The sequence below is a fragment of the Microtus ochrogaster genome, linkage group LG8, assembly GCF_000317375.1.
Source record: "Microtus ochrogaster isolate Prairie Vole_2 linkage group LG8, MicOch1.0, whole genome shotgun sequence".
Classification (NCBI taxonomy): domain Eukaryota; kingdom Metazoa; phylum Chordata; class Mammalia; order Rodentia; family Cricetidae; genus Microtus; species Microtus ochrogaster.
In genome coordinates this window covers 22,321,753-22,332,085 of record NC_022033.1, presented here as the reverse complement: position 1 = coordinate 22,332,085, position 10,333 = coordinate 22,321,753, and the positions used below count along the sequence as shown (strand labels likewise).

At 45.2% G+C, this 10,333-nt stretch overlaps 1 protein-coding gene across 3 annotated transcripts in view; it reads right to left on the bottom strand.

The window, feature by feature from the left end:
• The window catches only part of LOC101996723 (ubiquinol-cytochrome-c reductase complex assembly factor 1), an 87,876-nt gene that overhangs the window by 32,198 nt on the left and 45,345 nt on the right, over positions 1–10,333 (bottom strand). For all 3 annotated transcript variants that reach the window (XM_005363066.3, XM_026787177.1, XM_026787178.1), the window contains one exon: positions 9,045–9,153. In XM_005363066.3, the coding sequence (XP_005363123.1) occupies positions 9,045–9,153 (109 nt within the window). The remainder of the gene's footprint in view (positions 1–9,044; positions 9,154–10,333) is intronic.

Genomic DNA, 10,333 nt, shown 5'->3' with positions numbered 1-10,333 from the left:
TAACCAGACGGTACTGGTAGGATCCATCATAACCAGACGGTACTGGTAGGATCCATCATAACCAGACGGTACTGGCACGATCCATCACCTGCGTTCATCCAGCAAGAATAAGCACTGACGGCAGCAGGCACACTGCTGCACAGAGCATCAGGGACACCAGGGTCATTAGCCCATCTAATGTGGGTTACTTGTACAAATCCATATGGCACACCACAAAATGTTCTAGCTCATAAATTTGTACAAGGGGTGCTATGGAGATGGCTTAGCAGGTTAAGACCACTGGCTGCTCTTGAGGAGGACCTGGGTTCAATTCCCAGCACCCACATGGAGGCTCACAAGCATCCACAGCTCCAGGTCCAGGGGATCTGATGGCCTCTTCTGGCATTCTCAGGCAACAGGGACACACAGGTAAAATATATTTAAAATAAATTTTAAAAATCTAAATTTTTTTTTAAAGATCTGTATAGGGAGCCGGGTGGTGGTGGCGCACGCCTTTAATCCCAGCACTTGGGAGGCAGAGGCAGGCGGATTTCTGTGAGTTCGAGAACAGCCTGGTCTACAAGAGCTAGTTCCAGGACAGGCTCCAAAACCACAGAGAAACCCTGTCTCGAAAAAACAAACAAACAAACAAAAAAAGATCTGTATAGGGGCCAGGAGATGACTCAGTCAGTAAAGTGCTTGCCATTCAAGCCAAAGGGCCTGAGTTTGGATTCCCAGCACCTACATTTAGGTTTAAACATTTTTTTTTATTTTGTTAAATCATTTGATAAGCTGCTGATATCAACACATTCTAAGGAATCTAGAAGGAAATAATATATTTTAATTTTTAAAAACTGCAAAGAAAATATTTAAACAATTTAATATTTTAGAAACATCTAAACAGTTCAATGTTTTATTTTTTTAAAAAAAAAGACAGCACTCAGGAGACAGAGGCAGGAGGATCTCTGTGAGTTTGAGGCCAGTCTGATCTATGCAGGGAGTTCCAAGACTGCCACGGCTACAAATGAGACTGTCTCAAAAGAAAAGAAAAGAACACATTGGCTTCTGTACCTACAAAAGGCTCTATACACACCACCAAGATGTTTAAATTTGTCCCGTGTGACGAGAGCACACAGAGCTTTCCAGCATGAAGGGGACACAATCAGATAGATGCAGGGCTTGGGATGAAGGCCTCTGGCAATCATAGGTAGGAAGGCTGCCTGGAATGGGAATAGCCAAGAATTCCTTCAGAAGTGACTGCAATAAAGCAGGGCTGATGTCTGAAGTGAAGCAGCGGATCAGTGAGACCGAGACCGGAGGTATGGGAAACATGTAACCGACAAGCCGACTAGACGCAGAGAATGAGGCAGAAAGCGAGGATGACTAAGATTCACCTTAGGAGGCTCAACTGATGGTGGTGACATCAGATGCGAGGCAGGAAGGATGGTTTCATGAGCTATTTGTCCTCTGACTTATTTGGAAGGGGCACTGGCAGCTCCTGAAAGGTGAGCTGGAAAATGACTCCGGCTGGCTATATCCGTCGCGAGCACGTGCACCATGCGCTCACCTCTAGCCATGTTATGACGATGGAGCAGGGGATATCAAATGAAACCAGGCAAAAGAAACAAGGACCAGAGGGGGAGCCTGTTCCCTTGAGAGGAGAGCTAAGCGAGGAGCATTTAGCGTGAGGAGCGTTAGAGGAAGGGGGGCTTTGTGGAGTGTGAGCGCCCTGAAGCAGCCGAGCACCTCCCCCCATGTGTGTCTATCATGGCCTCCATGTAGGAGACAGTTCTCTCCTTCTACCTTGTGGGTCTTGGGGTTAGAACTCAAATTGTCTGGCTTGGCACCAAGTGTCCTTGCTTGCTGAGCTATCTTCTCACTGGTCCCCAGCAAGGGCTTTGGAAAAAAATGGGATAAAGTCACTGTTCCTTCTATAAATTCTATGAGGTAGGGGCATCCAGATAAATGCATGTAATTAAAAGGAAGGGGGAAGAAAGAACCTATTTTGGTGCACTGAGAACAGCAAAGGGATGATTCATTTTTTCCCAGTTGGTGAAGAGCCTGTTGCTGAATGTCTCAATGGACAGAGTTCCCTTGCTTGCTTGCTTGCTTGCTTGCTTGCTTGCTTGCTTTCTTCCCTTTCTTTCTTTTTTTCTTTTTCAGTTTTTGGTTTTTTGAGACAAGTTTTCTCTGTGTAGCCTTGGCTATCTTGAAACTCACTCTGTAGACCAAGCTGTCCTCCAACTCAGAGATCTGCCTGTCTCTGCCCCCCAAGTGCTGGGATTAAAGGTGTGTGCCGGCCACTACCACCCAGTTTAGACTCTGCTTTTGATGCTTTAGAAATACTAAGAGCCCAGGAACTCTCAATCTGTAACTGAATGGAAATCCAGCATTAGAGATAAACAACCAAGAGCACAGGGAGCCTCACGCTGCAATTCATTTCAAAGACAGAAATTCTTTTGAGGACCCTGGTAAAATGAAGTGGGACAGTCCAGGCAGAGCCTGGTGGTACAAGCGCCCCCAGAGGCTGAGGCAGGAGGACCAAAGTTCAAGGTCTGTCTGAGCTATGGAAGAAGTTTAAGGCCAATCTGGGCAACACAGCAAGGCCCTGTTATAAAAACAAAAAGCAAAAAGGAAAGCTGGGGACCTAGATAGACTCATTTAGCATGCTTGAGGTACTAGATTGGATCCCTAGCACTGAGGGGTGGAGAGTGAACCAGAGAGCCACTTAGAAGGAAAAGTGACAGCCATCAAACTAGCGCTCTGGGTGCAGGAGCCAAGCGGGTTGGCCACTGTCTGGACAGCTCCATGAATGCCCCCTGTTGACTTAGGACTGGAGGCTGAAACTCATGTGGACAGAGAATGTTCTTCCAGGGGATACCCTCTGTGGATTCAGCTCAAATTCATGAGCCAACCCTCAACAACAACAAAAAAACTACTTTGCCATCTAAGAATTTAACTTTGGGGCTGGAGAGACGGCTCGGCAGTTAAGAGTGCCCTTGCTCTTCCAAAGGACCTAGGTTCAGTTCCCAGCATCCTGTCAGGTGGCTCACAACCACCCGGAACTGCAGCTTCAGGGGATCTGACACTCTCTTTTGGTCTCTGTGGACACACCTGGCACATTATCCCCTAACTCACACACAAACTCTTAAAATCTAAAATTTTCTCTTAATATCTAGTTCAGGCCATTTGAAAACCTTCAAGGGAGTTACTGAGATTGAAGAATAAACACATATTCTGATTTTCATGGCCTCCAGCCCAAAGCATTCCTTATTCACACTCACGTCATTCATATCTATGGTTTAAAAAAATTATCTTTAACACAGCTCCTTCAAAACCTTTGACACCGAGTTTTAATCCTGACCTGGAAATGCAAAGCACAGCAGAGTAAAACAGGAGTTCAAAATATTTCTTCTTTTTTTTTAAGCACTAGGGATTGCACTTAACTCCACATGGTGCTAAGCAAACATCCTACCACTGAGTGTCCTCTCTATCCATCCCTGGCCCTCTCTGGAGATCTTTATGGAAGATGGGGGAGGAGAGTTCCAGAAAATCTAAAAGCCTTGTTAATATCCAAATTCCACTTTTGAAGCATAAAATGCCCTACTATAAGCTAGGGCTTAAAAAAAAAAAAAAACCCCAATCAATTCCATTAGAAAATAGAAAAGCACAGAAAATACAAACATAAAAGTTGACAGTAGGAGTCGGGTAAGATGGCTCAGCAGTAAGAGCCCTTGCTGCCATGCCTGATGACCTACCTGCTCAGTTCCCCAGGACCTACGAGCACAGTAGGAGAGCTGAGTCCTGCAGGTTGTCCTCTGCCCTCCACACACATACTGTGGTGTGGCATGTGCACACCTGTACACATATGCATGGGCGCTCATGCAAATAAATGTAATTTTAAAAAAACAACAGTAATCATTTTTTTTCTCCCCAAAACTAACACAGCAGACAAACATCCTCAGACCACAAAGGCTATCTTCACACCCCATTTTCCCCAATACCTATCCCAGGCCTCCAGAACTGTCTGCTTTCTTTCTTCAGATAGTTACCATCCAGCCAACAGGTAATTATAAGCACTCTGGAGACTACAAAGAGGAATACATGTGGTTGTGAACCTCTGGGATTCATCTAGAAGATCGTCAACATGCATGGACAACTATGACATAAGAGAGAAAGAATAAAAGCCCAAAGAAGGCTACATAAATTATTAAGGTACTTGCAGCAAGGGAGAACTGGACTAATCCCATTCCTGTAAAGGCGCTGGAGATGGAGTATGTGGACAGTCTAAGTGTCCACACCGAATGGAGAGAAGACACAAGACAGGAACTACAAGAATGGAATGTGAGTCTCACTGAGTGCTCAGTAAATGCCAGGCAGGCCTGTGTGCTAGAAGCTTCCCGCACTTAAGGTTCAAAAACACCGCAGGGAGTGAGTGGAGCAGTTGACACAGAGAGGACTTTGCAATGCAGGACGCTGGGACTGATAAGCAAAGCAGAAGAGAGCAGTGTGTGCCAGGGCTCTCTACCAGCTCTCCCCTCTGTACCACGAGAGCAGAGGACCCGGTAGCGACAGGAGGTTCCTTCCTACTTTGGAATACCACTGGCAAGAAGACATCTATCGAAGCCTTCCTGGGACGACCTGAGTGTAGGGGCCACTGATGAGAATGAACTAATTCCTTAACTACAGCCTATCCCCGCCTCTTCCCACCTTGGCCTGGAAAGTGTAAACCTGCTCATTGTAAGCCATAAGGAGGGCACGGCTGGCAGAGCAGAACTGACAGGAAGTCATTTCACCAGCCTAAGGTTACCATTAACACTCTGAGCCACTGCCTTGAGCTAATTCTTGTTTGTTTTTGAAGTTTGGTTGAAATGTCACAAATGGAAAATTTCAGTAAAGCACCCAGTTAGCCCCAAGACTGGACACACCTGGTGCGGACCCGGCAAAAGAAACGACTTCATTAGTAGGAGAGGCAAGGGCGAAATTTACCTCTGAAATCCGCCTGCAGCAGGAGAAAGCACTGAGGCCAAAGGGCTGTCTGTTTTTACAGCTGTGTCAAGTCCTGGTTCTCCTCCCAACACTCAGGAGCGGGCGAGGGCCCAACGAGAAATGGTCTCCAGCTCCTCAGCTGCAGCTCGGCCCACAAAGGTTTTTAAGAACCAGTTAATGAAATAAAACAAGACCAGATGAGGTGGGATAATGAACTCTATTTCCACAGCTAATTTATATGTTTAAATCCCAAATATTGAAATATTGGTGCTTTTTTTCCTTTTAAAAAGTCAGAACACTAAATTATCGATGTGATTTTTGTAACCTCAAATTTAATAGTTGCTTTTTGTCCTGGCTGCACCAATGACACATGCGTCTGTGCCGTGTGCCACCACAGCTGGGCTCTGAGAAGCCGATGAAAGGCAAAATTTCCCCTTGTATGAGACCAGAACTCCAATACCAAATGAGCTCTTGATTGGAATTCTAGTTTCAAAGGAATTCTTGATTAAAATTTCTGACTCGTCATCAGTTTGCAAGAGACACTTTTGGCTCTCGATCTTTGCCACACCCATCCACTCAAAGTAATGGCTTCTAAGAATTCTTTGGCATGAGAAAAACCACCACAACATTGACTGGCTTTTACTTTTTTCTGTGACTTTCCTTACAGAGGTATACCTGGAACGCCAAATAACACAGAAAGATTTGCAAATTACCACCTTCAAATTTGGATGTTTTTCAAAGCTGAAAAGAAACCCCGGCAGCCATGCAGTCAGCACCTTGGACCTGCTTCTGTGTCCACTGGAGCGCGGGAAGTCAAGACTGGTCCATTGCGGGAGAACCAGGCCAGGCTCTATCCATGCCATCTACTGCCTTTCCCAAGCCACGTGTCCCAGTGCCGAGGCTGTAGGCTAAAACTGAGAGCCCCCTGCACACTCTCAAAACACATGGGGTCAATACACAACTGCCTTTCCTAGAGAAAAGCTGCCTGTTCTACCACCAAGTTAGAAAGAGGAGTGTCAAATATAATAAAAAGCAACAACAGTAATTACCCAATTCTTCTAAATTTCTATTTTTAAAACACCATCTTTCATTTATAGTTTTGTAATTAAGCCAGAGCTTGGGCATTTCTCTACGTGAAGGCAATTTAGGAGCCTATATTAGGGGAATCACCGACACTGACAGCCCTATTAACACAGGCATAACCTGGAAGTTGTTGGAAGAGCAGACACCCTGAACTGGATGTGATGGTGGATACCTGGAATCCCAGAACTTGGGATATGGAAGCAAAAGGAGGATGACCAGAGATCCAAGGTCATCCTTGGCTATACAGTGAGGTCAAGGTCAGTCTGAGTTACACGAGATCCTGTGGGAAAGAGACAAGAGAGGAAAACTTCTCAGGACCGAGGACACGGCTCAGCGGAGGAGTGCTTGTCTAACACCCTGGGTTCATTCCCAGCACAAAGAAAAACGGGATAATGGTACACACCTACAATCTCAGCATCTGGGAGGTTAAAGGTCATAATGGGTTACACAGTGAGTTCAAGGCCAGCCTGGGATGCCCCAGAAAAGAGAGACAGAGAGAAAGGAAAGAAGAAAGGGAGGGAGGTAAGGAAGGAGGAAAAGCAGAGTCCCTGTCCCTGTCAGAAACTCACTGAATCACAAGTGTACTCTTTCAAGGTCACCAGATCAACTGTAGGTACCTACACCACCTTAGAGGATGGCACACCATCTACAACAATCCAAATGCACAAACAGAGGATAAAAAATTAAAAGACTCCTGTAAGACTGTACCAAAAAGGAACGAATCAAGTACTGTTTATCTAATAAGTTACCTTAAAACAGGGTATACTAGCATCATGCTGCACACCTTTAATCCCAGCACTTGAGAGGCAACATAGGTGAATCTCTACAAGTAAGAGGCCAGCCTGGTCTACATAGTAAGTTCTAGGCCAGTTAGAGATATCTAAGGAGAACTTGTCTCAAACAAATAAACAAACAATATAGCAGAAGCTGAAGTTTACTTTATGCTCCCATTCAACTCATCCTACTTATCCATTTGATGTCACCAAAAATAGAATAAGACAGTTTCCTGCTCTCACAAAGCTTACGATGGAGGAGGAGGGAGATTACACACAAAGCACACAGAGCAGGCGCAAAGTGCCAGCTGCTGTTATGTATGGACGAGAAAAATCAGTGGGAGCAGGTGTAATTAAAAAATTCCTGTGGTCCAGAAGTCAGCGATTTCTGGATTATTAGGCTATTTAGGACAGGACAGCTGTGGCTCACATGGTTCTAGTGGCCCCACTGCCAGCAGAGATCAGTCAACAAGAGATAAGCCAAACAGGTTCATGTAATGGAAGAGCCACTAAGGCTAAGGCAACACCTGGCAGTCTGCGCAGGCTTTGGCTAGCCAGAGGGTATTACTGGCCATCACTAAGAGGGTGGGTTGAGATGCCAACTCCAGCCTAAGTCCAATGTGTGCTGCCACAGAACTGAGTAGTAAACACTTGAGAACGTAGAAAATCCAGCTGAATGAGTCGCTTAGTCTGCTGACCGCCCTCTCGACTGCAAAGAAAGCCAGCAGGCACGACGGTGGGAGAAAGGAAACAAGATCCAAGGAGGACAGCCACAAAAACAGCTCAGTAAGGCACCCGAGGGATGGCTCAGTGGTTAAGAGCACCACTTGTTCTTGAAGAGTACCTGGGTTTAGTTCCCAGCACCCACAGAGTGGCTCACAACTGTGTAATTAAAGGCATTAGGGGGTCCGGCACTCTGTTCTGACTACCTTGGGCTCCTGCATCTATGTGGCACACATACATTCACTCAGGAATATACACACATTAAAGAGAGAGAGCTCATGACTTCAAGACGGGATGATAAAACGTACAACTGATGTTTCATTTTCTCAGAATGAGCAGAAATGCCAATGTCATACTGTCCCCACAGGGTGTCATGTAAATGTCCATAAAGATACTTAAAGGCAAACCCATGTTTATGGTGCGTCCTACACAACAGTTACTTCAAAGACCCAAGAAAACCCTCAACCCAGGATCCCAAGAGGAAGCCATCACCTACATACAAGGTATAAGTCTCAAAGATTGCAATTTAACACAAAGAAAAAGTACATGGGGTTGAGACAATAGCGTAAGAGTGAGTGACAACGGGCACAACAAAGGTCAGCTGTGACCGAACACCCGTGCAGCAGGGAAAGACTTCCAAAACAATGCTGGGCAAAAAGAGAGATGCACGAGAGTACATAAACAATGAGATCATGGATAATAAAACACACACACGCCTAAAACCAAGTACCACATATTTTCTAAAGATATCAGTCATTTTACACACACACACGCACACGCACACACACACACACACACACATGCACACAAATGTTAAGTTCTATACTCTCCTCTCTCAGGCTAATTACTGAATTTACTAAGGGATTTATTTTCAATGGGTATTTTCCCACAATCTTCTAGGTTGCCAGTGACCAAAGTTTTCTTTAGTTCCTAGGACCACAGGCCCCATACCAGATCTTCCCCTAAGGACTAACTGAGAGAGTCAGGTATGGTGGTGCAAGTCTATAATCCTAGCATTTAGGAAGTGGGGGCAGGAGGATCAGGAGTTCAAAGCCACCCTTCACTATACAGCAAATCCATGGCCAGCATACAGGAGTCCAGGTCTCAAAAAATCAAAACCAATCAAGCAATCAACCAAAGAACTTAAAAAGGGAACTAACTCAACACTGAAATAATGGCAAAGGCAGCGAGCATCCTTAAACTAGACTGACATCTGTTTCCCCATTCCACCCTCCCTATCACCATATCCTATCTTCTTCTGTATATAAGACATCCTCATACCAACCAACCACAGTAATGTGCACAGACCCATCAAGTATCCATGGTACGTCAGGCTCCCAAGAGGCAAAAAGAGACCAAAGCTCAACTGCCTCGTGGACATTAGGCAACACTGCACAGAGATCTCAAAGCAGAGCCATCCTGAAGAGAGCACTCAGACTCAGCACAGACATTCTTTCATCACAGCTATCCAGCACTGGCCTCTGCAGCCAAGCTTACCCCCATCACTCTGCCTCGCTGCTCCACGTCCTCCCACATAAAGTGAACTATGATCCGGCACATGTATTTTCCAGTGCGGCCTTCCTGCTTCATTCGGACCAGACACATCCTGAGTGGAAGCAAAAGAGAGTCACTGGAGGAGCGCATTTCTATTGCATCGCTCGTAGAAGAGGGATTTTAGCACCGCACACTGAGTCAGCATTCAGGAGTGACCTCATGGTCTCTAACACAGCTGTATCATAGCAATATATATTCCATCTGAAGTGTGCAGTTGAAAAAAGCTTGCTCTGGGCAGTGGTGGCACACACCTTTAATCCCAGTACTCAGGAAGCAGAGGCAGGTGGACCTCTGTGAGTTCCAGGACAGCCCGGTCTACAGAGCTAGTTCCAGGACAGGCTCCAAAGCCACAGAGAAACCCTGTCTCGAAAAAATCAAAAAAAAAAAAAAAAGCCGGGCGGTGGTGGCGCACGCCTTTAATCCCAGCACTCGGGAGGCAGAGGCAGGCGGATCTCTGTGAGTTCGAGACCAGCCTGGTCTACAGAGCTAGTTCCAGGACAGGCTCCAAAGCCACAGAGAAACCCTGTCTCGAAAAAATCAAAATAATAATAATAATAATAATAATAATAATAATAATAATAATAATAATAAACCTTGCATATTATAATTGGATCCTTCCTGGATATTACATAAGATAATGTAAGCACTATGAACCATGAAGACAGGGATACCTCGAAAGCCTCCCTCACACATGGAAGAAATCATAGGTGGTTGTTAGAAGATAATCAAGCCTGAATTCTCCATTCAATTGAGAATTATTGTTCGCCACTGTAGAATTTTTTCAACATGGGCAAAAGAATTTTCCGGTCAGTATAGTAGCCACTAGCTACTTGTAACTACTTTAAATATAGTTACTCCAAGGATTTCAAAGATATAGTAAGGAAAAGAATCACATTTCAAATATTGCTGTCACATTGAATTTGTTTTCATATACATTTAAATAATAACTATTACTGATTAATTTCAGGGGTTGGGAGATGGCTCAGTAGGTAAGAGCACTTGCTCTACAAACATAAAGAGTGGAATTAGAATCCCAGCACCCACATAAAAAGAAACATGTGGTTGGGCATCCCTGTAACTGTCACATTAGGGGCTGGACATAGGTGGGCATGGCTGTGGCTGTAACATTGGGGGCTAGAGACAGGTGGACATGCCTGTAACTGTAACATTGGGGGTTGGAGACAGATGGACATGCCTGTAACTGTAACACTGGAGGTTGGAGACAGGTGGAC